Below are 27,997 nucleotides of genomic sequence, written 5' to 3'. Positions count from 1 at the left end.
GCTGGTGCTGGCTCCGGGTGTGTGGCCGAGCCTGCAGTGTTCGCTCCTGGGCTGCTGGCTGCTTGCCGGAGCAGGGGCTATTTCCATGTCACTGGGGAAGCTATTTTTGAAAATAATAATAATAATAAAACAACAACCAAACCCAAATCTTTCCAGCTTTTCTAAAAATAACCACTGCCCTTTCCTCTCCCTCCCCCCCTCCCCGCCGCCTTCCCATCTCGGGCTGCCTTAGAGCCGGCAATCCGCCTGGAGCCACCCGGTTATTAATACCAGTAAACAACCCGTTATCTCCGGTGGCTTGTAGGAGCAGGAACATGTGGGGGCGGCAGCACCAGGCTGCTGGGAACCCTCCTCCTGCATCCTCGTGTGCCCGCGTCCCCGCATCCCTGCCCTGCAGGGGGGACCGGAGCTGGGGTAATTCCTGGTGGAAAAAGTCACACAGGTTTAAGGGGAGAGCAGGGTTTTGGGGAGGCTTCCTGCGCAGGGAGAAGTCCGTCAGGCACCGGGCGCTGGCAGCATATTTCTCAGCAAAGAGTAAAAAGAGAAATATCTTTTATTACAGATAAAAGCCTCTTATGTTTCTAGAGAGCAGAACGCGGCCCTGCTCGGGACAGGCACGCAGGCGGCTGCACCGTGCTCGGTGCTGCTGTGGAGGCTTCGTCCTCCTCCTCCTCCTCCTCTTCCTTGTCCTCCTCGCCCTCCTGCTTCAGCCTCCTCTTCCTCCTCCTCCTCCTCCTCCTGCCCCTCAGGGTCAGTAGCAGTGCGCGATGGTCTCCATGTTGAGGAAGCGGACGTGCATCTTGGTCTCGATGTCGATCCCCTGCCACATCTGCAAGGGGCCGGGGGTGAGCGGGGCCGGGCTCAGGCTCCTGGCAGGGAGCTGAGCGAGGCCACCAACCTTCAGGAAGTCTTCGAAGGTGATGCCCTCGTACACCTGGTCCGGGCCCTGTGTGCAGCAAGAGAGAACGCGTTATGGATGCGCCTATGGCACCAGATCCCCTGCGGGTTGGTCCCTTGGGGCCACGGGACATGGCCCCATGGGTGCACAGCCCCATGACCAGCCTGAAAGCAGCTCCCAGCCCGAAAGCAGCTCCCAGCCAGCACAGCATCCCTGGGGTTGCAGGGAGCTGCCTCTTTTGTAAGCACTGAAGCTGTGAGCATGGTGCTCTTTGGGGTGCCTCACCCTGGGGTGCTCTCACATGGGGAAAAAAAACAAAACAAAACAAACACAATCAATCAAACAAACAAAAAAACAAAAACAAAAAACAAAACAAAACAAAACAAAAACAAAAACAAAAAAACAAAGCTCAAAAGCTGCTGGCTGCAATAAAACTTCAAGCCAAAGCCCTTTTGAGAGAGGGGACGATGCTCAGGGCAGGATGGCCCCTTCCAGCCCCATTTTTTTGACACCCTTGCAGTACAGCAAGGATCCCTCTCCCACCATTTGTCCCACGCAGATGCTGGCTGCCTCCATCATGGCCCCGTCGGCGATGGAGCGCGCCGACTCCTTCTCCAGGTGGGGGTTCCCGGACAGCAGCTCCTCCACCACCTGCGGGGCAGCGGGTGAGGAAGGGGCCGGCACCGCTGGGGTCCCAGCCATGTCCCCCCCTTTCCACGTTACATTTCGGTACTCCTGCAGCGTGATCTTCCCGTCGTGGTCCGAGTCGTACATGTGGAAGAGGACTGGCAGGGACAGGAGGGGGGTGGCAGGGTCAGACCCCTCCGTCCCACCGCCCCGCGGCCGCCCCGTGCTCATGGCCGAGCCTCACATTTGAGTTTCTCCTTCCGGAAGCGATCCAGCTGCTCCTCGTCCATGTTCATCTCGATGGGTCTGAAGTAGGACATGATGGTCAGGAAGTCCTCGAAGTTTATCTCATCCGCCAGCCCCGACGACTCCTGCCGCAGGTTCCTGCCGAGAGCGGAGCCGCTGGGGACGGGCGAAGCCGCGAGCCCCTCGCCCCATCCTGCCCCAAAGCTTTTGGGTCCCAGTGGCCCCGGTGCTACTCAGCCATGGTATCGTGTTGCTCAGAGCTGGCACCAGCTTTTTCCCAAAGATTCAGCTTCAATTTCCATAATTTCCAGCCTGGCTCCATCTCAGCCCTCGGGGACGAGAGCTTTAAAGCCTACCCTCAGCACCCCTCATGCAGGAGCTGGCCCCAGCCCTCCCTGCGGGGCCGGGGGTGCTCTTACCGCTTGTCAAAAAAGGCATGGACGATTTTGGCCCTGATGGGGTTGAACTCCAGGTCGGGGATGCTGTCGAAGTTCTCCTTGCTGCAAAGAACAAGGCAGAGACAGCAGAGGAGGGGGGAGCGCTGCAGCAGCCCCTGATGGGCTGGGACAGAAGTCCTGGCCCCGTCCTTCCAAAGCAATCACAACAAGAATGATTTTGCATGAATTTGCCCCAGTTCGGCATGAAAGCAATTTGAAACTGGGGAGAATACAGTTGCCAAACCCACTGGGGCTGCTATTGAGCAACCTCACCTCCTCCCTCCCCAAACTGATTTTTAGGGCTGGGGTAAAGGGGAAGTTTGGCAGGGGCGATCTTGCTCCCAGACCACTGCTTCACCACCTCTTTCTTCTTGTTTGCAATGCTGCAGCCTTCCTGGGGTGGCTGGGAAGGATGGCACGGCCGGGCATCCCCCCAGGGCAGCCTAAAAGCGTGGGGGGATCTCCCTGCAGCAGGGAGGGGGACGCCGTACCGGATCGTCAGCTGGTCCCGGCTCAGCTGCCTGAATCGCCGGTGCAGGTGCTCGATCTGCTCCGAGGTGACTGCCGATGGAAAAAGCAGAGGAGAAGGGGGCTGAGCTCCCCACGGGACACCTGGGGACACCCAGCTCGTGTCCTGCCAGGGGGCACAGCCCCACTGCCACCAGGAGACCGCTGGGCACCAAAACTTGCTGCAAAGCCTGGGGACGACGCCAAAGCCCCCCCAGCCCCAGCAAGAGCCAAAGAGCCTCCTGCTCCTGCCCCTGTTCCTGCTCCTGCTCCTGTCCCAGCAAACTGTCCCCAAGCATTTGCAGCCCGGAGTCAGTGCTGTTTCTTTGCCGCATGCTGGGAAGCTGATGGGACACAGAAAACAACACAAAAAGAAGAAAACCCCCCAAACTGACAGCAGCCACCCGTGTACCATCAGGGAGGAAGAAAGGCTGGGTGGGGGGAGCTGCACTGGCACCCAAAAACCAAAGGCAAGCTTCAAACCACCGATCCCCGAGGGCTGTCCCACAGCCGCCTCGCTCCACTGCGGGGTTTTATTTTATTTTATTTTGTTCTCCCAGCTGCTCCCCACGGGCTGGAGCCCAGCCCCGCAACCCCCCGAGGCGGCACCAGGCTGGCGCTGTGCTGCAAATATTGACAGTGACAATTCCCAGGAGCCCAGGAGCCAACAGCCCGGGGCTGTTTGCGGAGCCGGCACCACCATCGGCCTCCCCTGGCTGTGTGGAGAAAGAGAAAAAAGCATCCTAAACTACAGAGAAAAGCATCCTGACATACAGCTGGGGGGCTGCGAGTGGTTAACTCCGGCAGCTGGGAGACAACAGGTCAATACCAAGCCCACGCTGGCTGGCTCTCTCTCTCTCCCTCTCTCTTTTATTATGTTTAAATACCGTCCCTCGCTGCTTTTTTTTTTTTGCTGTTGTTTCGCAGCCTTGAAATAGAAACCGTATTGATCCTGCCGAGCATTTCCAGAGCCCTATTAATGCTCTGGAAACCCACCTGCGCCTCGCGGTGGCTCCCTGCCTGCCCGCGCTGGCAGCTCGCCCTTTCCCCTCCTTGGGATGGGGCCGGGGGGCTCTGAGCCCCCCCTCCAGTCCCTGACCCCATCCCTGGCTCCCCGTTTATGCATGTGCAGCCCCATTCACCCATATGAGGTTATTTTTTTTCCCCCTAAATCCTTCTCCCCCCCCTCCAGTCCCCAGTCTCAACCCTGGCTTTGCGGTGACGCACGGGCAGCCCCATTCACCCATATGAGGTTATTTTTTTTTATTATTATTTTTTTTTTCCCCTAAATCCCTCTCGTGCCTTGCTGCTGTCCACGCACATGGAAACTTTCTCTGGCCTCCACTTTCCAATTTTGGCCGTGGTGCTGCGACCTTTCCCAGTGCCCCGTGCCAGCATCGCCGGCGCCGTGGGAGCAGCCGGGCCACGGAGCCGCCGGCATCGGGGCCGTGGGTGCAGCCCCAAAGCTTTCATGTCCCAGAAAACACCCCTGGGACAAAAACTGGGACCACCAGACAGATGCTTGTGGGTCCATCCCTGTGTCTCCCCCTGCTCCAAGGCAAAGGGAGGGATTTTCCTCCCTTTTTCCCCAAAGCCAGGCTCCTGGGAAGGGTGAAAGCGCTGCACCTGCCCAAAGGGCAGAGGCTGCCCGGCAGGAGGACGGCCTCAAGGGCAGCAGCGGCTGCTGGCATCGCTGTGAAGCATCCTCAGCGCTCTGACACAGCGGGCCTGTGTCCAAGCAGGTGGGGGGAAACATATAGATATATATTAAAAGGAAGGTTTGCTGCTTCCCAGCCTGCGGCTGTTTGTGCAGCTTGAGCTAAAGGGGATGCTCCGGGGAGGGGATGCTCCGGAGAGGTTCTGCACTGCCCCCATGGCCTCTCACCATGTCCAGGAGGAGGCATAGTCCCCAAAAAAGGGCTCCCAGCACCATGGAGGCACCTCTGGCCTCTGGGCCTCAAGGCACAGGGTGTACTGCCCTGTCCATGAGCCCTCCCCAGCAGTCGGACCAGTTGATGCAATCCCCCCGTCCCTCTTGTTTTAACGGGACTTTTTTGGGAGCTGCTTTCTGTACGCCCCTGCTCTAGGACTGACCCGTGATGTGGGTGCCACCCTTGGGCAGCCTGGCAGCACCCCCAGGCCGGGACGTTCCCCAAAACCCACCCCACAGCCCCCTCATGTTCCCCATGCAGGCAGGGCTGGGCTCACCCTGGGGTCCCCGGTGGGTGCTGCGGTGCCCGGCCCTTGGCCAGGAAGGAGGAAGAGGAGGAGGGGGAGGAAGGAGCAGGAAGGGCGATGTGCCGGACCCCTGCACCCAAGCCCAGCAGAGCCCCCTCGCCCCCAGCCCAGCCTGCTCTGAGCACCCTGGGGCGATGACATCCCCTGAGGTGCCACACAGCCCCCTCCAGTGCCATGTCCCCCCCCCCATGTGCCACATTCCCCACAGGTGACACACAGCCCCCCCCCCAGCCAGGTGCCATGTCCCCATCCCCACACAGCCCCCCCATATCACACACCCCCTCCGGTGCCCTGCCACCCCCCCCCAGAGGTGCCGCATCCCCCTCCACATCCCACATCCCCCCCCGGGTGCCATGCGCCCCTCGGTGCCATGCGCCCCCCAACGTCCCCTACCCCCTCTCCATCCCATGTCCCCCCCAGGTGCCGTGTCCCCCCCCCCCCTCGGTGGCACTCACAGCCGGTCCTGTCGGCCAGCGCCCGCATCTCGGCGGGCACCGAGTGCGCGGAGCCCATCCCGGGCCGTGCCGGGCCGAGCCGGGCCGGGAGGCGGCGCGCCGGGGGCCGCAGCACCGGGCTCCGCCGCCGCTAAGGGCGGGCGCACGGGGAAAGGAGGCGGCGGCGGTGGCGGCGGCTGCGGGGCTCCCCCGGGTCCCTGAGCTCCCCGCCGCCTCGCCGTCGGTAGGTTTCAGAGTTAACAGCCCCCTGCCGGGGAGAGGAGAGGCCGGGGGATCGGGGGTGGTTGAAGGTAGGGGGGTAAAAGGGGGTCCCCCGGCCGTGCCGTGCGCCTGTGACCTGTGGAAGGTGGGGAGACGGAGGGAGAAAAATGTGGGAGGGGGAGGCAAAGGTGGTACGGGACCCCGCCAAAAAAAAATAAAGGGCTGAAATCCTTCCCCTGAGGCTATGAGCCCAGCCAGGGGGGCTGCAGCAGGGAGCAGGGGGGTTCTGGCACCCTCAGCCTCTGCCAGGCCCCACCACGACCGCCTTCCCCCAGTGCAGGGGGAGAGAAAAACACCCTGGGGAAGTGAGGAAGGGTTTTAGGAGTGGGGCGGCGCAGCAAAGCAGCACACTCCGGCAGCAGGTACCAAGGGGGGATGGTTTGCTTTATTTGATTTGAAGCCACGCACAAAGAGGAAAGGAACCGCATCGCTTCCAGGCTGCCCCACGCTGCCAGAGGGACCTGCAGCCCCCCGGCCTCCCTCCGGAGCAGCAGCACCAGGACGGACGTCTCGAGGAGGCTGCAGCCCCCAGCCCTTGCTCCCTGCCCAAGGGGCTCTGCCCCATGGCACAGGGGAGCCACAAGCCCCCTGCCCTGCTCTAACCAGCCCATGGCCTGTCTCCCTTACAGTTATTTTCCATTTTCCCCCAGGTCAGGCACCTCCTGATACTGCCTGCCCCTCCCGTGCTGCCTCCACGCCTCCTCTTCCCCCTCCACCCTCTATTATTTTTTCCTTCACTCCCCAGAAAGCTATTTTGAGGTGACAGCACCTGCCCTGCCCCAGCTTATGGCACAAGAAGGCGAGGGAGAAGAGGAGCACCAGCTGCACCCCCTGCCCCAGGGGAGCCAGGGGCTGCTGGTGCCGCCCCACGCCCACCAGGCTGGGCTTTTTGGGAGCTCAGGCAGTAATTCCACCTCCTCCTGGAAGCAAAACAGCCCCTTTTCCAAGTGAGCTCTGCACAGACACAAGAGAGGACAGGTGGTGAGGTGTGACACACATATCAAGCACAGGGACATCACTCATGGGGACCCAGACCCTGTGCATGGACACAGAACTTTTGGGATCCTCTCCTGCCTTCTTGGGGAAACGGCGGCTGCACGGCCAGGAGGGGAGAGGGGGACAGGGGAGCCACCGGGTGCATGGGAAAACACACGGTGGGACTGAAGCTGCACAAACTCACGGGGCAATTCCCCCTCCCCGAGACTAGTTATGGACTGAACCCACATCAAGCAACACCGCCAGCCCCCAGGCTGCAGGAGGAACACGGGAGTTTTCAGAGCAGCTTTGGGCAGCTCCGCGTTGGTGGCTGCGGCTTTGTTATGGCACGGTTCTACTTGGCATCCAGACAGCACACCGAGGGGCCCAGGAGCTCGGGGCGTGGTAACTGGGTGTGCTTGTGAAGGGCAAGGTGCCACCAGAGTGGCAGAGGGACACCCAGAGCCCCAGGAAATGCACTGACACGGACGCTGTCCCAGGGCACCATCAGAGCCGAGGCTGGGAACGGGGAGCCCTGCTCCTGTTCCAAGCCACCAGCATCGACCTCGTGACCCCACAGACCCGTTCCCTACCTTGCATCCCTGTCAGGATGCTTTGGGATCTCCTTTCAACCCTCAGAAAGGTTTGGAGAGTCAAACTCTATCTACTCCAACCCTCAAAACCAAGAGGGGTGGATTTGAAGGTTTTGCCTGATGACTTCCTGCCCTGCTTTCACTTGGATCCATTCAGCTTCTGAGGAAATCCGTCCCCCCAACTCCAAATTCATTTCAGTACACAGCTACTGAAAGATGCTGTGGTACCTGGAGTGCAGCACCCTCACCACTCGCCATGCAGGGCTGCTGTAAAGCACCACGGCTCCTATAGCCCACCACCACCACCACCACCGCTCCCCTGGGAAAAGTGCTGGGCTGTCAGTATTTATTTCTCCTATTATTAACTGTACTTCAGTAGGGTGGCATGCAGGTCAAGCATTCTCTCAGGAGGAGGGGTGTGGGATGGCACGTGGTGATATTTGAAGTGCTATAATAGACTAAGAGCCCCCACCTAACAGGGCACGGTGCCTAACTCTCTGACAGAGCTACGGTGTTGTAACTGCTGAGTGACAGGGCACGCTGCTGCAGCCAGCCTGCAGGCTTTGCTTCAGGAACCAGAGCTCTGCGGGCTCTGGATATGTCATTCTGCACCCCATAATACCTGAATGCAGAGGAAAACCTTCTCTGCAGTGACTCCGTTTGGGCCTTTAAGCTGTGTGGAAATCCACGTGCAGGGAGCTGCTAAGCCTCTTCCCTTCTGGGCACTGCAGTGCGTGTCCCCGCTCCACCCCCCGCCAAAATCCGCTCTCCTTTGGCAAAAAGGAAAAAGGACTCGAGCTGCAGGAATTAACATCTCTCTTCCACACGCCGCTGGGCTGTCTCCAGGGCTGGCCCGTTTCCAGTCCCAATCCCACTGTATTGCATAAACACCCACAGCCCAGAGGCAGCGGTGACCAACAGCTCCCCACGGGCCGTGGGGTTGTTCCGACAGCAACCTCCGAGCTCCCCCGAAGCGGTGCCGAGGGGCTCAGGGTCGTCCTGGGAGCACTCAGGGCTGTGCCACAGGTCACAAGAACACACACAGTGAACAGAGCAAAGAACAAGGTAAGAACACGGGCTGGGTGGGTTTGGCAGGCGCAGGAAAGGGCTGGCAGCTCGTCTTCTGCTTTAGGAGAGTCTGTGTCAGGTGTGAGGTGGCCGGCTGGCCCTCGGTGTTACCACAGTGCTTGGCACCCCTGGAAGCCTTGCTGCTGCTTCTGGTTTTGCTGCAGGGGCTCTTTCCCAGCCCGTAAGGATGCTCAGAATGGGAGGAGTAGCTCTGTGAAGAATCAGACTACAGAGGTGAAGCACAATCCGACCAAAGATTCAGACCGGAGGAGACACAGTCAAACGGAGGAGGCTTTAAAAACTATCACCTGCATGAGATATACATAAAAACCCAACAACGAAAACAACCAAACAAAAACCCCACAACATCGCAAGGACAAGCAACTTCTCTGGAAGTCGGAGTTTCTTCCAGTATTCCACACCAGGGGTCTCACTGCGCCAGCCTCCTAGGCAAGACGATCACGGAACGAGCAGTAGGGGCAGATCTTTCCGTAGGACAAGGCGCTTCCCTAGCACGACTGTCCCTGCGAGATCCTTACGCCTGGCCTCAGCTACCGACGTGTCCCCGTGGGCCAGAATGGGCAGGCAGGCAACGGAAAGATGCTATAGCACCGGTTATAAAGTTTAATGCAGTTTTCAATGCATTAAAGCCAAAGGATTGTCACCAAACTTGCCTTCCAGGCAAGTTTTGCAGAAGAGGGCAAAGCTACACTCCGGCTGCTTCTGTCCTCACAACGCCTTTTGCACTCACTCCTTGCCTGAACTGTAGATCTTCTGAGCTGTGGCGCGCGTCAGCTCCAAATCCTCCGGGTACCGAATTTCTAGCTCGGTATTTGCTAGGTAGTGAACGCCGGTAAACTCGGAAAAATAGCGGCCGATGTCAGGGTGAGGAATCTCCCGAGGCTCAGAGTTGTATTCCAGGTTCTCTGTTAGGAGAGGAAACAAATCAGTTATTCCCCCACGAAGGCCATACATCCTGCGCCTCTCTCAACTCCTGTTGATGTCTCTGAGCTCTACAAACGCTGCCTCCTGATGCTTTCAACAAAAAAAAAAACCCTAACCCAGGAAAACAGGCAGAGAATATCCCAGCAGGCTCGCTTACAGAACCTATTCTCCTAGCTGATGCTGACCCCATTTACCAGTGCCACCAAAATATTTCCTGCCTGAGACCCCCTGGCCTGACGTTAGGCTGGAGCACAGGATGCTGACCTGCTGTCACGCTGCGGACCTCGGGTCTTGTTTGTAAATGCAAGGAGAAGCTGCAGCACTGAGCTCTGCTCCCTCAGGTCCCAGGGGAGATCAGTTTCCAGGAGATCCAAACGCTCCAAGGTGTGGGCGACTGCACAAGGATGCCCTCTGCAGGTTTACCAGGGACACCCAGTGCCCATAGCTCCCCTGGAAAGCCTCCCAGTGACCCCCAGTTTCCTCTAGGATGCCCTAGAGACCTCCCCGGGAAACACAGGAGACACTCTGAGCCTCTTCTTGCACCCTAGAGGCATAATAAGAACTCTTCCTGGCATCTAGAGGCCTCTGGAGGCCTTGCAGGGCTTTCTAGTGCACTCTCACACACACTGGAGGCCTCCTGCGGTCCTCCCCTGCACTCTAGATCCTCTGCAGGTCTACCAGGGCCCCCCAGCACGCTCTAGCTCCCCCCAGAAGCCACCCAGTGACACCCAGTTTCCTCTAGGATGCCCTAGAGGCCTCGCAGGGCAAAACCCTAAATGTAATAATATACCTAACCCTAATTAGGACCCTAAAAAACACGTATGGCGCCAGCTTCTCCCACCAAAAAGCCTCGAGTGCCTTGCAGCTCTAAGGCACCAGCCTGCTTTCCAAGCATGTCTCACACAGCAAAATTCACTTTTCTAAATCCCAGGCTCCCGAAGTAAGAAGCCCCCAGAACGAGCACGTTAATTGTTTCCCAGAGCACCCCATTTCCTCCTTTGCACTAAACTCTAACCTGATGAAGCACAACAGGTAAACAAAGCACTAGCGTTAAAGCGCAGCGGTGACCCGAGCTGAGGGCCTGTTTGCTCCCTGATTATTTGCTTAAATCAGGGTGAAGGGGAGGCAGCCCAGCAATAAATCACCTGTGCAGGTGCCCTGCAGCAGTCCCCAGATGATGTCATTTTTTCCAGTACAGTGCCAGATACACAGGTAGGAAAAAAAAACACACAAACACAACACTGCCTGTGTCCCAAAGTACCTTATCTGCAAGGTAAGGGGGGCAACATGTTGGGATGCTGAGAACGTGGTTCAGGAATAATCCATCTGCCTCTGAAACACGCTCAGTTCACTTCAGAGAGCACATACAAGTGGTATTCATCCATGCAGGCTCTGCGAAGCAAGCTGGACTTTGGTAAGACCTACCATATGTCACTGTGTGCAGCCAAGAGCACGAGAGCTTTCTGCACCCCAGCGGGCTGGTGTGGTCCCGTGGGCTGCAAGGCCCCTTCTCGTCCCGTACAGCCACGGGGGAACAATTTGCACTGAGATACGCCCTGTAGAAACAGGGCTGAGCAGCGAGCTGTGCACAAACGGACAGACACGGTGATGAAACAGAAGCTGGCAGGGGGGAGGAGAACGGGAGAAGCGGATTCGAAAAGGTGGGGAGCCTGAGAAACGTGCTGACGAGCAGTTTTGGAACAGCAGATACCTGGCCCGTGCTGCCAGCAAGCAAACAAAGGGAGGACAAGAGCAGACAGGTAGACACCAAGCCTGCTGCACAGGGCAGGTGTTTTGGAATTAGCGACAGCTCAACCTGCGGATTTACAGGAAGGACTCAAACTGAGCACACCTATAATAAGCTTGGTGTTATTTCTGGTTAAATCTACAAAGACTCAGTTTAAAAAAAAAAAAAAAACAAAACACATTCCCTCCTTAAAGCCAGGTCAATAGGTTATGAAATACTCCCTTCCCAAGTGATCTGAGGTTGTATTTTAGAGGGGATACTCAAGAGACAGGCAGCAAGACTTCAGCAAGCAAAGACAACCCCCTGGTTTTCTCAAGCAGTATCAAAACTCTTGGATGCCACTGACAGCAGTTTCAAACTACAGCCTGGCTAAAACACAAAGTGCTCAGGAACCAGCTGTAATCAGAGCTGATTATACTTGTTTATAAACAATTAGAGAATAAGAAATGAGATGACTCAACCCCAGAAGCACTGTGGAAAAATACCACGTTAGTTTCCACTGAGGTGCATATTTTAAAATTAATCCATGGCACAAAATATTTTTTTTTCCAGACTATTTAAGAAGTAAAATACTGTTCAATATGAACCATAAAGTAGTGCTGCAATGTCCTGTGCCCCTACTCCATCCTTTTTTTTTTGTTAGTTCTACTGAATATAATGTGACTCTCAGGAAGGTAAGAAACACCTGCACTTGAAGTGTTTCAGGCTACAAAGGTAGGAGTGTCCCCTCGTGAAAAAACACCTCTTGCTCGTAGGTATGGGATCAGAACATGCTAGGAGCACACCCTAGCAAGAGCTGAACTGCATTTTGTCCATAGTTTCCTGTTCAACAGCTTCTGCATCTTCTCTTAACAAAATATGATCAGGTTGTGCAGCTGCCCTGCCAGCTGGATGGGATGCCTCTGTGTCACAGGGAGAAAAACAGGAGATAAAGAAACACCCTGCTTGCAATGTACAGAGTTACAGACTTTTTTAACCCGAGTTCAACACTTCTTCCCTTATCCTAACCTCATATTCTGACCATGAGATAAGAATTTTGCTCATGGTACTGTGCATAAAGAACACACAACTGAGATTTCTGCACCTCTTGGCATTTGTGAAGAGGCATTCATTTTAGTCCCTTTCTTACCAGAGACGGCACCAAAAGCCACGCTATTCGTGTTCTCTGGGATCTTAGCACACGAAGTCTCTCAGTGAAAGGTGTTCAGAACCATGCCCTAAAACGAGCAAAGTTTGGGTGTTTTCTCACAAGACCCTACTTTGAGGTCCTTCCCAAAGCATGACCATAATTTCACAAAGCAAGAGTTGCTGACAGAACTTTGAACTTCAGAAGAAGTTGAATTAGCTCTTCCAAAAGCAGGAATCCTGGTTTATACCATAAAACCGATCGTGTCCAACACACACTTGTTTCTAGGGCAAGAGGAGATTGTAACAAAGGGGTCCTCAATGTTCATCCCTAGCAGGACTGATTTCACAGAAATCAAACAAAATATGTCTGTGAATTCAAGACAATTTTCCTTCCTACCCCAACTTTAACTTACACTTCATGCCTCCTACTTAAGAGCTGATCACTTAAGCGTCACCTTCTCCTACTGCACTTTTTAACAGACAGCAAACTGAGGAGACTCCTGCTCACCTTGAGCAGCGTATCTGCAAGAGCCATCTTCCACTAGCACGTTGTAGAAAGGCTGGTGGGGGCCATGTGGGAGGCTGTGGACATTCATGTTTCGGATCCATTCATGTCCCATCATGCAGGCAGGATCCCAGCCGTAGATGACGCAGTTGTAGCCATATCTAATTAAAAAGAATACACAACACAGGCTATGAAAACTCCAGAGCCAGCTCTTTTCGTCAAGGCTAATAGAGCACAAACGGAACAGAAGCCTCCTGTGAGCAGGCACAAGGAGGAGAGGAGAAGAACATCATTATAAAAAAACTTGTGTGCGTACGTGTTTGTGTTCTGAGGTGGGTGGGAAATGACTAGAAGTGACTGGGCAAACAGACAGGAACAAACAGCTGAGCACAAAGGAAAGCCAAATTTGAACAAGAAATGAGAGCGGGGAAGAGACTGGGATGTCAGCAACAGGGAGAACAGGAAACAAGAAACAGGGAGGGGAATCAACCACTCTACCGTGCTGTGCAATTACTCCTGTTCCCATCACGCAGACACGGTAATCCCAGTGCTAATTCCCAGAAACAAAGCCAGCATTATTGTCAGAGTATTTATGAGATTAATTGTGAGGTATCATAACTGACACTGCTGACACTTAAAATATGCTTCAGATGTCTCGCTGAGTTGTTTGGAGGAATGGCCACAGCCACACAGTGCCAGCACGTCGTTCTGGCAGGGCTGTGCAGACAGGAACACAAAGCCCCTGCGCAATGCACGAAGAGGCAGTTAATAACAGCGCAGGGTAAGATTCATAAGCTGTCTTTGCCATCTCATCTCTTCTGAAACCAGTTCTGTTCCACAGTCCCTCATTAACCGATTACAAATGTTTCTTCGAGAGCTCTGGACTGTGGAAATTTTTATCTGTGATACATGATGACTCACAGGAGGCACCTCGCAAACCACTCTGCAAACAAGCAGCAGCAAAAACGCTTGCTCTCTCAAAGGAGAGACAGAGCTGCCCCCATTTTTCTAAGAGGTATGCAGCATAGATGCATGTGCCTGACATTTTCTGTTCCAGGTACCTCCTTGGCAGATAAAACCCCGTCTCATTACGGCCAGAACAAACACTTCTGCACTCGTCATTACAGCGCAGCCTCCTGCTAGCGCAGGGGAGGTTTTGAAGAGCTCACCTCTTGTGTTTCATAATCAGCCCAATGGAAAAGCAGACCTCTTTGTGTTTCTCATCCGAGCGGTGCTTCACCTCGGGTCCCACCTCCTCCTTCCGGCGCTCAATATGCTCTAGGGTATGCTGAACCAAGTACCCGACCGCCCCGTGCTGGGATGGATCCAAGGCCTGAATGTGCTGCAAGATGTCCAGAACCTTCAGCAAGCAAAACAAGATTGACAGATTCAGAACAAGCCTCTACAGCAGTCAAACACAAACAGATACACTTCCCGTGTTAGCTGGGTCTAAGTGCCCAGGCCTAGAAGTCTGCCACACAAGTTTTCCACGCAGAACCGAGAACCTTTGCTCTAACTACACGGTTCCAAGGAGTAGACGCTTGCTTATCCTGTAGGAATTGCAAACATTGCTCTCCTCTATTTTTAAAGCTCCCTATTCCTAAGGAAGGGCACTGCTGAACAAAGTAACTCCCTAAAACTAAGTCATACAAGCTAATGGCATCACGTGTTTCAGCTACAGGGCATCAAAGACACTGCTTCAAGGTTTCTGAGATGTTAGAAGAATTATGAAGCTAGTCTGCTGAACCCCTGCTGTGAAGTGATTTCAGATGACTTCTGCTGTACTCCAGAACAAACATTTTAGCTTTAAAAAGTTCCTCAGCACAGAAAGAAATGCAAATAACCTGTACGATGCTGTACCTTGAAATAGTGAACAGGAGACAGAGAACCTGCTTGACGCAGGATAACTAAAGGGCACTGACTTCAAAAGTGTTCCCAAAGTAGCAGGCTCTGTAGATCCAAAGTACCAGCCTACCAACACCCTCTGGCATGCCATTGGAGCATCAGGACAGAACAGCTGCCACCGGTTTTGTTACAGGCAGGCAACGCAAGTTTTTATCTTCTTGCATCTTGTTCTTAACAAAAATGTTGTCTAAACAGATTTGGAAAAGGCAGACACATCCATCTCAACATCAAACACCTCAAACGCTGCCTCACTTCCAAAATCTGACACCCCTCAGCAACTGGCAAGAGATCAAGGATCATCTCCTTGATCACATGCTGCAAGTTTTGGTGAACCTGAATTTAGAGTGGGGCAGAAGAGGAGACCTCAGGCTACTCAGCATGAACATCAGTCCAGCACTGAAAAAAATAAACTCAAAAAAAAAAAAGCAGAAGAAAAGAAGAAATACTGCTCAGGCTTCTCAGCACTTTAAATTGCTGGCAGGCATCTTACTGCCTTAAGAAGGGTGTGAAAACTGAAAAATCCTGCAGAAAGGGGAAGGCCTAGCACAGTGACCATGGCTGCCAGAGATTCTTGGCAATTTCATTTACTCTTATTTGCAAACATTCAGGACAACATTCTGGACAGCTTTGCTTGAGTTTTAAGATTTCGTGCCACTTTCCGTAAGTTTGGCAGACCTCTGTGAAATCTGGTATGTTCTGTTCTGTCAGGCATACAGGCTTCTCTGGCTAACTGTAATCCTATACGATAGCCTGGCAGGACTGGATGCATGTGAGGATGCCATAGGAGAAGTCTGGAGCTGTACGTTTTCATTGTGTCTGGCAAAGTGGTGCAGAGAGCTACATGCAAGAGTCAGCCACGGGAGGCATTATCTGTCCTGAGGGGCAGCAAAATGCAAGTACGTAAAGCCCACGTGCCTCACGAACACAAAGCTGAGTGCCAGAAAGGGGAAATATTCCAGTATTTCATTTAGCTCTCCTCTATTTATGTACACTCTTCATTTCAGCTCAGTGGGCCCCCCCAGTAATTTCTTACTTTGGGCTGCTTTTTCTGTGGCAACCCTAAAACTTGCTGTCCTAAGAAAGGAACAGCAAACTTAGCACAGTTTGTTCTTCTAAAGGAAGGCACCTTCTCCAGCAGTCACGTTTCAGTTAATTTAGTGGGAAGAGCTTTGCCTTCTGCCCAGCTGTCCAGCCAATCCTTCTGCCGAATCACCCAAACCTAACGTTTGGATATGGCACAGGCAGTGCCAAAGGGAGTGAATTCCACTAAAGCACAGGCAGTTTCAACAAAGAAACCTCTCTTTGCTGCAGTGACGTGCTAAAGAAATACTTTTTTGTTTGTTGAGTTACATGTTTTCTCCCTGTGCCTCCCCCAAATTCAGTAAAAGACACGGATGACTTAGACAACTTGCTGTCTGTCTGTACTGTCCTTCCCACGCTCACAGGATTCTTCAAGGCTGAAGGTAATGTTAACAGCCCTGTCCTTGGGATTCTTTTTTAAGTTGCTTTTTCACAAGAGCCGCTGATTGTGTACCTAAAGTTTCAGAGAACAGCTTTGTTGTTTGCAAAAGATAATTTCCTACAGGTTTCCTGATATGGTAATTGTTCCTTTCCTGTGACTCCAGCCAGACTCCTATCACCACCACCTCAATCTAGGCATACCGAGTCCTTACCTCTTACACTTTACAGCTAGCTACAAGTCCACAGTATTGGTTTTAAGACAAATTGTCAGACTGGGGCTGTAAATCATAAATTATGACTCAGACTTGAGGCTGCTCACGAGTTTCCCCTAGAGCAAGCAAGAGTCATCCTCTTTCCTCGCTTCACGTAGTAGAAATTGATTCTCCGAAACGTGATAACTCGTTCAATTGTGTTTATTACAGAAACAACTTGTGGCAGACTGTAATGCAAGTTGATGTAGTCCAAAAATCAATAGACTAGTGTTAATAATGCTTAGCCTATCAGAAAACATATGACCGAGTGGCGAGGTACCTTTTCTGGCCAGATTCCCAGGTGGAAGTATAACCTAGCCTGGAGCATTAGATGCTGCACATTGTCCGGATACATGGCCAGGTACAGATCCAACGAGTCTCTCAAGAGTTGATAAGACTGATCAGTGCTTTCTCTGCCAGCAAAAAAGAAACTCAATTGTAAGGCTAGCTCTTCAGTTCCTATCCCTAATACGCTGGTATACAGGGATAGCCACCAAAAGCAGTGCTACAGGTACAGGCATGCTCACTCCATGTAAGTGACAGTCAGCCCTGGAGTCACTCATCACATCCAACAGCCTGCTGGAAAGGGAAAATGCTACACAGTTGAAAACAGGCCTCTACCCTCCCACTTCACCAGTATTCTACTTGATCAAATGATCATACTCAGAAAATTCACTCTGTCACTTCCTTCTGAAATTTGCTTTTGTTCCCCTTGCTTAATTACACCTAAAGAGATGCTTTTACTCTCTGATTTCTTTCTGTTGCTACTTGGAAAAGTGATTAGCAGGACATTTGAAAACAAAAGCATATTGTCAACAATCCTACAGCACCATCTACTCATTTAAGCATATGGTTTATGCCTACCTGGTCATCATAAAGGTCTCTGTTCTCAAGGGAACAGTTCCTATCTGCTTTTCACATAGTAAAAAAACAAAAAAAAACAAAAAAAAACACAACATAGTTGTGTCCATTTTCTTGAGTGAAAACGATCTATTCTTGCTTCCATGCAATACTGCTGCAGGAGGTGATCAAAAGCAACTAGACACTGCGATGTGACATCCAGAGCTTTCAAGACTGCCTGGTGTGACTGATGCCTTTTTAAAGCCCTCACTCCAGTACTGCGAAGAGGCAGTATCAGACAGGCAGACAGCACACCATGGGCCCTTTTTTCCCCCACAGCCCTTACGGGCCAGATGACTTCAGTTACAACTCACCGCTTGCCCAGGTTTAAGAGGTTTCCCACCATGCGCTGCAGGACCTCCTTCGAAGTCACCACCCCATAGAACTCCTCCGTCACGTGGTGGCCTATAAGGTACTCGCACTCCTTCACGGTCAGCTGCTTCCCCTTCCCAAAGGCGTCAATGTAAGTGTAGTCAAAAATATCTGTGCTTCTAATAAGACATTAAGGAAACCAAGCTGTGATGCTGGGCCTTGTGGTAAAGCAGGATTACCTATTGCTGTTCTCCTAGCACTTTCAAGCTTGTTTCTAAAAATGTGCCATTCATACCTCAGCTCCCTCCATCATACAAAGAGATCACCTGCTACCTTCTCTCTTGTTTTTCACTCCATTGTGCCAGTTCTTTCCTTCATATATTTTCAGGTTTGCTGTATTTATTGCTAGATTACATGATGCTGCTGCACTGTAAAGTGTAACAGAGCCCACACATATGGTATCTGAAGCCTACTGCCAGAAGGGGTATATATAGACAAAAACATGGCTCTGAATTGGACTGCTGATGTCATTCACAAAATATACATTTCTGTAAATTGATCACAATCTGGTCAAAGGTGTGTCCTGCACTGACTCAGAGAATTGAAAGAGTGCACAGTACAACCGCAATGGCCTCTAGGAGCTGTTCTGTGTGAAAGGTCAAGTGAAATAAGCACCTTTTTTCTTTTTTTTCTTTTTCTTTTTTTTTTTTTTTTTGGTAATCTTATTAAACAGGAGAACAATCACCTCATACTTACTATTATTTCACACTCAGGAAATCTGTTATATTTCCTTAACAGAAGAATTGAGTTCTGGGAAAGTTTCTCTAGACAGCTGATCTTTTCCTTATAATTATGGATGGAAAATAACTAAATATCCTGGTGTAGGTTTGGAGCTGTAAATTCTTTGTGGCTTTTATAAAAAAAAATAAAAATAAAATGATAAAACTTCAAAAGACAGCAGATCACTTACCCTTCTTTTCCTTGACACCATCGCAGCAGAAAATGGCTAGGGAAGTTGACTGGCTCAAGTTTGACTCCCAGCTGCCTGGCAATTGTTAAATAAAGCACAGACAAACTGATGGGAATTCCTGTCCTGCGGATCAAAACCTGGAAGGATAGAAAAGTGGGGGATATTAAGAAAAAAAAAAAAACTCCAAGGTTTTAATTCACAAATGAAAACACGCCAACTTAACTGAATATGCACTAAAAGATGACAGGAAATTTACAGGAAATTACTCTTCAGAGACAGATTTTTTTTTTTTTTTACTACATTTTGTCATATGAAACACCCCAAGTAGCATTTCAAGCCTTGCAGCCTCCTAGGTTTTGCCTAACATGCACGTACCTGGTGAATGTATGAATTCAGGGAGTTATAGTAATCCAGCTCATTTCCTTTGTATTTTAACTGCTCATACAGGACACAATTCATAGCATCAAGTACCTGCCGCTGAAGCTCCACTTCTGGAATCAGGACCTCTCCTGAAAACATACAAAGAGAAGACAAGTATACTTAACCTTCATGCACTGAACCTCATAGCAAAATTCCTTTACGTACAAAGAACATAAAGACATCTTGATTCAAATAGTCAAGAGATTGGCTGGAGCACACAGCCCTAGTGCTCTGCTTACAGTGTGGCCCGGCTCAGCGGATTGCCACACACCTCAGCTGTGTATCAGTGCTGCCTTGTTTCCTCCTGCAGCTGCAGGACCTGACCCTGACTACCCTGTGCCAGCACAGCACTGTAGCTGGACAGTCTCACTGGCCAGGCATGGGAAGTGTGCTTTCACTGCTCGAGTCCCAGTTTGACCACTCTAGATATACAGACACAGACAGACCAGTCATTCCCTCTTCGAAAAGCAGCAAAGATTAGACTAATGCTTATAAAAACACAAGAAGTAAGATGCTGCCTGACCTTTGGAGATGGTAAAGCCTATACCTTTTCTATTGCTGCTGATTGCCAAGACTTGCTGAGGAAAGGACCTGTCCCACGGCTCTGCTACACACATCAGGACTGCTTAAGACTTCAGGGACAAACGAAAAAAAAAAAAATAACACCACCACAAACCAATCCTTTTTGCCTAGACAGCATCAGATGGACAACCTTGGGCTATCGAGCTTCTGCGGCTGAACAAACAGCTGCTGCCTGAATGATAGTTTAAGCAAATGTCAGAACATGCTTCAATGGGATGAAGGACAATAATGCTTTAAGCTTCAATAATTCAACAGCTGTTTCACCTTATCTGCCTCTGTTGAGACCTGCAGAAATGGTCTGCAGTAAAGCATATGCTTTTATACAGTACCTGCCTTGGAAGCCAAGCTGGGGTGCCTCGCATTTTTCGTCCGAAGGACTTTGCGCACTTTATCAGTGATATCATCCACCTGTGCCTGGACACTTTTTAAGCAGATGTCTGACAGCGGGTTACAATATTGGTCAATTAAAACAGCACCTGGAAAAAACAAACTACATAAGAAACAGGACTTCAGTTGTTTTTTGTTTTGTTTTTGTTTTGTTTTGTTTTTTGCTTATTTTTGTCTACTCTAAATTCCAAATCTATGGCATACAGCAAGCAATTGCAGCACAACACAACAACTTTCTTCTCAAAACTCTCATTTGTATATTGGATTTATCACAAAATGCAGAGAACGAGCTGACAATGATAAATGCCAGTTAGACTCTGTATTTCCCACCCCACCTTTCTGAAAAGGAAAGCAATAGATTTGTACATTGAGCAAGTATGCTGCTGGACAAGTCTTACTTAACCAGCCAACTCCTGTCACACTGCATCTCCTGGCATCCTCCCAGCTCATGTTTCTTGTTCAGAGCCTCAAACAACCTCAACTTCACTTCTGCGTCAGTTCTGATTTCTTCCTGCCACATCCTCAATCGCCATCATTCTTGCTCAATGCTCCCTCTTCTGCTACATTCATCCTTCCATGCCTGCCCTCCATCTTCCTGTCAGAAACCCGCTATAACAGATTTTCATTTTTCTTCTGCCCAACCCTCTCCTGTCAAACTTCTGCAGAAAAAAAATAGCCCTTTCTCAGAATAATCTCCTTGTCATCTTGTCAACCACGCTCGTTCCAAAGCCTCCATATTGCCCAACCTTTAGAATCAACTATATTCACCTGCAATCAATTCACCTGAACTGATTCACCCTGCCTGCAGCATACTCCTTGCTCTTGTCCAAGGAGAAAGGAGAGAGGTTTTTCTCTTTTCTGCGGAAAGGAGATGGTAGGGAGCTGACCTGAAATCAGATCACTCGGTCTGATAGGCCCTGTTCAGCCCCTAGGCCACAGTTAAAATGCTTCTGCAATGTCAGCTGGTCAGGGTGCTGAACTGCTGCTGATCTCTTCACTGCACTGTTCAAATCCAAGTATTTTAACTTTTTTCCATTGCTTCTCTGTTTACCTGTCCATGCACAACTATTTGAGCATACAGCACAGAAAGAAGCCAATGGAATGCTGATTATTGATGTAATGCTATGCAATTACCATAATTTTTTAAGGATTTTAGGTACAGCAAAAATCCAAACTTAATTCTGAGTCGCTGTCCAGGGGCTAATTGACATGTAAGCAAGGAAGCTTCTCTCCAAGTAAAGCAACAATGATGGAAAGCTGTCATTAACTGCTCTGCATCGGACTTCTGCTAAGGACTTACCCTCTAAAAATGACTGCTGATCAGTAGGGCGTTGAAGATACTCCTTCAGATTTTTTAATATGTTCTGTTGCCGTAGGAAGTAGAGAATTTTCTTTGCATAATACTTCCAGGTGAGGCCTTTCCTGCACAATGAAACACAAGAAGTTGTATTAGACAAGCACTTCAAGAGTGAACATTCCATTTAACTTTTCCAGTGAAGACATCTACCTTTTAGACATTGCTTTTCTGAACAAGACCAATGACACCACAGAGTCAGCCAAAGAGGTAAATATTAAGAGCATACTTATCAAAAGAAACACAATTTACAACACTTGCGAAATATTGTCCCCATCATCTTCAGTTTTTATCCTGTCACTAACATAGCATTTTGAGAAGATACAGTATCACAGGAAACAACACAGATCCTGCTTAAAGTAGTTCAGGAATATCTGAATGAAATACAATATTTTATTCACAAAATGTCCTCTGACTCTGTGTCCCTCCAGAATATTAAAATATCATTTCACCAATCAAAAAAAAATGATGAGAGACAGGAATGTATGTCCAATAATATTCAGAACAAAATTGCCAGAGAAAAATGTGTTTTTTACTCAAAAAAGGCTGGAAGAGACCAATAGTTGGCCTGTAGATCACACAATCCAGAACCTTACAGTTTTCATAGTAAAATCCCTTACACTTTCTATATTAAGAAGTGAAGGTAGAGTGCCCAAAAAGCAGCAGAGAGCTGATTTGAAGAGGTCACTGGAAATATGACAGCCCAACGTAGAGGCATTCAAATCACATGCATCTGAGCAAGCCCTGGCCTTCAGCAATGGGTTACCCATTGCTTCAGCACACACTTTTACACCAAATAGTTAGGAATGGTGCCTCCTGAAACCAAAAATCAAAAAATAAAAACAGACACAAACACAAGAGAGGATTCTGCTGATATCCTGGCTCTGTCCTTGCCATATTTTTAAAACAAGTCCAGCTCCTTTCTTCATGAAAAAATCTTTTTTCCTGCTTGCCTGTTCTCTCCTCCAGATTGCAGGTCAAATCAGTCTTCTCCATCCTAACGAACAGGAGAACAATCAAACCTCATAACACTTCATCCTCTTCCAATACATTGGGATGCTCAATAGGGACAACTGCTTTATTGGGATATCTTCCAGGGAAATGATTTAGCCTAACGCTCCTGAATGGCAAAGACTACAGCTTAATCAGGGTGTAATTAGCATCAATTCTACTTTATTGGGAGGCATTTGGCCAGTGCGAAGGCTCAAAAGCTTTTTAACCAGTTGTCAAATGAGAGATGTTTAGTCCCAGTTCAAATAGAGAAGGTAATAAAATGGATGTGAAAAGGCAAAAATGAGATGATTGTCATTCCAGTTATGTTTTTCCAAGCTCTACTAACAGTCCCTTTAATCAAGGCTATTAGACCCCATTGAGACAAATGTATTGCTGCTTTGTATCACAGCAAAAACAGCATTGTTTATATGGTACCAACAGAAAAGCCTTCAAGCAAGCCAGTGAACTATTCATCTCACTCAGTGTTACCCATGGTAATGAGAACACCCAGGCAGATGTGAACCAAAAGTTTTATTTACCCACTTGGCATTTCACCTGTCCAAAGAATTTACCAAGCTGCAAATTTTGCAGTGGTTCAATTAAACTCAGATGTTTATTTGGGGACAAAAAACGTACCTATCTACTACAGCTAAGAAAGGCAACAGAAGAGATTAAAAAAAAAGGCTGTGGTTTCATGATGTGGGGAGGGATTTATGGTGGCAATCCACAGTGAAGTACTGCTGTTCCTTCCTGTGTTGTAGGCCCATCCTGCAAATCAGTTCAGCAAACTGGTCCAGGTTCAAATAGAAACAAAAAAAAAAGAACAGGAGAAATCCTTAAGTCAAAACTACTGCAGAGAGGCAAGTACGCATACTGAGAGAACTGTTGTGAACTTGCAAGGAAACAAGCAAGCAACAAACAGCAACATGAAGCCAGAGGACCTCCTTCTTGTAGAATGGTTTACAAGGGTTCTTCTGGGAGTATTAAATGTGTTCTGCAATTAAACGCACAGTAATTCTCCCCAGCCTCAGTAAGACTGGGGATGTTGGTTTTTGGGGCGATGAAAGGAGTGAAGCTGACATCAGGCACCCATCACAGTACCATTCTTCTTTAGCCACTGAAAGGAGAAAATCCCTTCCACTTCTAATACTTCTTATTCTTTCTTACCTTCCTTCCATGTTAAGGATACACATCAGCTCATCCTCAAAGAAGTGACTTGGGCATCCAAGAGTCTCGATGTCACTGAATCCATCACAGGGGACCTGCCAAATCAGACACCGAATTATGCAGAGCACAAGAGATTGTTTCCTAAAGAACGTGATTTCATAGAAAGTCTCAAAACCCTACAGCAACCTGAGCTAACTACTACAGCATTTGGGGCTCCTGCAGAGGTGTATGGACCAGCCCTGGCATTTCAGATCACAGGCAGGCTGGGCCCAAGCTTTAAGGTGGAAACAACTGCCTGTGGTTGACTAAACCTCTCCATACCCTCCCTAGAGTAGCAGATTGCTCCTGGAGGAAGGAAGGAATGAAGGAGCGGAGCAGGAGCTTTCATTTCAGTCTCAAACCTCAACTGTTTAAGCAATATTGACAAGGGCCAAACTGGACCTATCAGGTTGTTAATCTAAAAAAATATCTGAAACAGTAATTTTTGTGTCTATATTCGTAACATTTTCTTGCAAAAATTGGAATTTTTAAACTCTGGTTGAACTGTAAAAAATCTTATTTGCTTTCAAGCTTTTCAGTACAGGAAATTAACAAAATTTAAGGAAAAAAATGGGATTCCTATTATACCGTATCTTAGTGGCACTCCACTGGATCTAGCAGAATTGGGTTGAAAAGTCTCCTCCCTGCAATTCTAAGCAGAGAAGCAAGCTGCAGTTTCTAGCCCCACAGGAGACAGTCCTAATTTTTAGGAATTCGGGTATTGCTGAGTAATGGTCTCTCAACAGTCCTTGCATACGTGATTGAAACAGTAGGAAGCCAGGAGGCTCTGCGGTCGGTTAATGCCCTGACACACATTTCACCACATTAAAATGTCTAGCTGCTGCAACCTCAGTGGAATAGGTCAAAAAGAAGAGCCAAGACATATGCATCTCCTAATTTTCTACTGGCCTCATGGCCTTTCTCTCTGGGGAAAAAAAAACAAAAAACAGTTGCCAGCATAAAATCAGACTTCGATATGGGTCTCCAATGCCTCTGGGGATTTCTTCACTGGACCACAATGTATTTGTGAAGGAGATAGAGAGGAGTGGCCATTTACCGGCTCTAGCATGAACTTTTTAATTCAGCTTTAGTTATGTGCAGCTTTTAAGTCTATTTCACAGAATTTCAGGTTGACCCAAACCTTATAGGTAGCCAAGACCCACAGCCACCAACTGAGCAAACAGACAATGAAACTGATGTTCCATGCTTAAGTAAGTTTTTCTGAGAGACTAAATTTTCACTTTTTACACAAGACACATAAGTGTGGTGTCATGGTTAGGTAAAGAGCTTGAATAATATGCTTTCCAATTCAGTGAACCTATTGTGCTTCAGTCCTGCTTTCAAATTATTCCTGACAACTCTCAGAGGAGCATATCCTTGCACGAGGCCTGCAGGGAGATAAATTGACAGGCTGTGGTATGTGCAAAGAAACTATCAGTCCTTCAGAAGTCGCTGAGCTCATAGAGCCAGGTCTGAACATGCAGCGATGAGCAAAGAGCTCATAAAGACACAATGAGGATCTCAGCAACAGCCATATGTGGTCTGCAGAACGTGCCTTGGACTCTGCACAGTTTGTACCTTTGGATTTTGGACCATCTCTCTCATTTTGGCCGGCAGTCTAGCATTCTCACATAAAGTGAGGCAATAGGAATTTTCTGACTGCACAGCTGAAAAATAGGTGGGGAGAGACCTGAAACTGCTACAAAGTACTAACCAAACAGCTAGGCTACTGCACATGCACAGGGATGACTTACGTGCTCTGAAAAGAACCTTTTGGAGAATGAAGCTACAATTCTCTGGGCTTCTAGTCCAGCATTGTGCCGCGCTTTGTATTCTTCAAGCCAGCTAACACCGTCTGTGTGGCTGTAGTATTTCAGCAGCGATGGCCACCTACACAACAAGACAGAAGCGAACAGGTTCATTAGTATTTCAGCATCGCTGAGGATCTCCAGAACCGTAAAAAGTTGTAACCACGTGGCTCTAGGAGTTGAGCCACTGACAAGAGACAATACAGCCTCAGATGTAATCGTACAAATTAATCCAATGACTGACTCAGGCATCAAAGCATAAATCCAACTGATTTCAACTCAATATTACTGGTTATTTTAAAAGTAAGCTCTCCTGTGGCCTGTCAACAGCAAATGTTAACAGGAAACCTTCAAAAGGTTCATACTCCAGGTATCTCAATATCTATACCTGCTGAACACTTCTGAAATTTCCTCCAGAGCTTTCCAAGATAAACACAGGTATTGCATCAGTAAAACAAATAAAGAGTTTTATAATAGAAAAGTTTGCTATTCTGAAGATGTACCACGTTCAAGCTAACTTGCCAACTAACAAAGAGAATTCACTGTCTTGTGTTCTTCCTCCTACCCTTGTGGGTCTAATTAAAAGGACGCACAAACCAGAGCTCCCTCTACTACCTTGCTGGTGGCAGCATCTGCTGGAGGGAAACAGAGTTCTGAAGTCAAATCGTGACAGCTAGATGACTTTGCAGGTCATTTTTAATATAAGAAATATTAAAAAATAAACCCCAAACCAAACCCCTTTCGTGTAAAAGAAAGCTGGACCTGCTTTACCAAGTCTAAAAGCTAACACACAATTTATAGCTTAATAAGAAGCATTTCAAGGTACGTGAACAGAAAGCCTAACTTAAAGGCAGTGTTTTGGGGTCTATTACCCCCAACAGCACCTTTCATAGTGAAGTGGGCACGTGCTGCCATTACACAATAAACGCAATAAAATATATGCCAGTGCAGCTATACCTGTGACTCTTCTGAAGGCACAAAGACCATTTGGGTATGAATGTGAGGCAGGATGAGCACAGGTGGAAATATTTTGGACAGCATGGGACAGAAAGGCAAGATAAAGGCCTCCTGTAATTTGCAGGGGGGCTTTTTTTTCCCCACATTTTGACATTCTATTGGTTAACATTGTTTTTTTACAATGTTATCTTTCTTCAACTACATGAATTGCCTTAGGTTCTTTTCAGGTTATTTATATAAATAAATATAAATAGTAATTTGTGTGTGTGTATATATATATATATTTATATAGAAAATAATACATATATACACACAGGATAATTCTTACATCCCTATCTGCATATTTACAGCCAAATATTTAAATCACTACTTCCGTATAATAATTTTTAGCAACAGACCAAAATGCACTGTTCTGTCCATCCACACCCTGAAGACATTTTACTGCCTGTTAAAAATAAAACTGCACTGCCATCGCAGTTACACAATAAAGTCAAAGACTAACCAAATAGCTTCACATCACACAGTAACCTTTCTCCTAATGGATCCCTGGCTGTTCATCTATCGCTGAAATGCAGCCACGTCGTAATAACAGTTATGATCATTTATTGTAGCAGGAGAAACAATGATTTCTTGGGTTGAAATTACATTGATGATTTTTGGAAAATAAAACATAATTACGCAAGGTGGAATCCTGCCAGGACGACGAGGTCAACATGCACACTCCTGCCAAAAGCTCTATTATCAGAGACAGAGGAGGACTGCAGCATGTGCTAATCGCCCACCACACTCAATTTCAACTGTCGGATCTGAAGCACTTGTAGAAGTTCAGGTTTGCTTCAGAAATTAGAACCGCTGAACTGGTGAAAATACTTGGCCAGCCATGCCAAGCTCTGGCTTGCTGAAAAGGGGAGGCTGTAATTGTCAGGCAGCCTTTTTTCAAGGGAGGAGAGGGAATAACCCCCTCGTTTAACTCTGCTGAGTTCTCGAAGCCAAGTGTTTACAGGCATACTGCTGCTTTTCCTGTGCCAAAACACAGACAAAAGCAGGCAGCAGATGAGCGTGCCCTGCTCTAGACAGGCTGGTGGCCCCAGCGAACGCCTGGTGCTCCTGCAGCCATGAAAGGAAGCAACGCAGCCAATTCAACAGCTCCAGGGGCTTCAGCAGGGCTGTGCCCCCCTCGAGGCACACTGAGACCACCCTGGGGCTAAACGAAACCCCAAGCAGCAAACATCAACCCAAAGCCTCGTCCTGGGACAGGACAAACCTCTGTGGCTGCTGGGGTGGCTGCAAAAAACGAGAGCACAGCGCAGTGGGGCCGGGAGGCCAGCAGACAGCCACAGTGTGTGCACCCTGTTCCCGGTCCCCCTCCCTTCTTCCTCCTCTTCCACCTCCATTTCTTCCTCCTTCTCCTATCTTCTCTTCTCCCTCACCCCCACTTCTCCTCCTCCTATTCCACCTATCCCTCCTCCTCCTCTTCTTCTTCCTCCTGTTCCTCCCCCTTCTCCTCTTCTTCCTCCTCTTCTACTTCCTCCTATCCCTCCTCATCCTCTCCTTCATCGTATTCTTCTCCTCCTCTTCCTCTTTTTCCTCCTCTTCCTTTTCCTTCTCATCCTCCTCCTCCTATTCCTCTACTTCCTTTTTATCCTCTTCTTCTTCTTCCTCCTCCTCCTATTCCTCTACCTCCTCCTCTTCCTCCTGTTATTCCTCCTCCTCCTCTTCTTCCTCCTCCCCCTTCTCCTCCTCTTCCTTCTCCCCTTTTCCCTCTTCTTCCTCCTCCTCCTCTACCTCCTCCTATTCCTCCTCTACCTCCTGCTCTTCCTCCTCCTCCTCTTCCTCCCCCCTCCTCCCGTTCTACTTCCTC

General features: G+C 49.2%; 2 protein-coding genes across 3 annotated transcripts; both read right to left on the bottom strand.

Moving 5' to 3' along the window:
- Positions 1-731: 731 nt before the first annotated feature.
- TESC (tescalcin) lies at positions 732-5,473 on the bottom strand. Of its 2 annotated transcripts, none has more exons than XM_032199142.1 (8): positions 5,409-5,473; positions 2,700-2,769; positions 2,191-2,271; positions 1,770-1,909; positions 1,622-1,683; positions 1,442-1,549; positions 899-946; positions 732-829 (listed from the first exon to the last, which is right to left on the bottom strand). In XM_032199142.1, exons 1-8 carry the CDS (start codon positions 5,464-5,466, stop codon positions 752-754), a joined length of 645 nt encoding a protein of 214 aa, XP_032055033.1. In that variant the 5' UTR covers positions 5,467-5,473; the 3' UTR covers positions 732-751. The 2 variants fall into 2 exon arrangements, with proteins under 2 accessions (XP_032055033.1, XP_032055034.1); XM_032199143.1 differs by having other exon boundaries at positions 1,770-1,831.
- A 1,017-nt stretch (positions 5,474-6,490) lies between these two features.
- Positions 6,491-25,838, bottom strand: FBXO21 (F-box protein 21). The gene is made up of 12 exons (XM_032199004.1): positions 25,795-25,838; positions 25,126-25,261; positions 23,333-23,427; positions 21,119-21,240; positions 19,761-19,907; positions 18,805-18,938; positions 18,430-18,566; positions 17,462-17,638; positions 16,528-16,660; positions 13,800-13,990; positions 12,634-12,791; positions 6,491-9,231 (listed from the first exon to the last, which is right to left on the bottom strand). The coding sequence occupies exons 1-12, from the start codon at positions 25,809-25,811 to the stop codon at positions 9,053-9,055; spliced, it is 1,626 nt and encodes a 541-aa protein (XP_032054895.1). The 5' UTR covers positions 25,812-25,838; the 3' UTR covers positions 6,491-9,052.
- Positions 25,839-27,997: the final 2,159 nt, after the last annotated feature.

This window comes from Aythya fuligula, chromosome 17 (genome assembly GCF_009819795.1).
Source record: "Aythya fuligula isolate bAytFul2 chromosome 17, bAytFul2.pri, whole genome shotgun sequence".
Lineage (NCBI taxonomy): Eukaryota > Metazoa > Chordata > Aves > Anseriformes > Anatidae > Aythya > Aythya fuligula.
The sequence above is the reverse complement of the archived record's forward strand: the minus strand, read 5'-3'. Positions and strand labels throughout refer to the sequence as shown.

Coding starts and splice junctions, on each gene's coding strand:
- TESC (XM_032199142.1), bottom strand. CDS start 5,466: ATGGGCTCCGCGCACTCGGTGCCCGCCGAGATGCGGGCGCTGGCCGAC. Junction 1,684..1,769: donor CCGGAAGGAGAAACTCAAAT/GTGAGGCTCGGC, acceptor TGTCCCTGCCAG/TCCTCTTCCACATGTACGAC. Junction 1,550..1,621: donor CGCTGCAGGAGTACCGAAAT/GTAACGTGGAAA, acceptor GCTGCCCCGCAG/GTGGTGGAGGAGCTGCTGTC.
- FBXO21 (XM_032199004.1), bottom strand. Junction 17,639..18,429: donor TGGTGTCAAGGAAAAGAAGG/GTAAGTGATCTG, acceptor ATGTCTTATTAG/AAGCACAGATATTTTTGACT. Junction 13,991..16,527: donor TGGGAATCTGGCCAGAAAAG/GTACCTCGCCAC, acceptor TGCTTGCTGAAG/GTTCTGGACATCTTGCAGCA.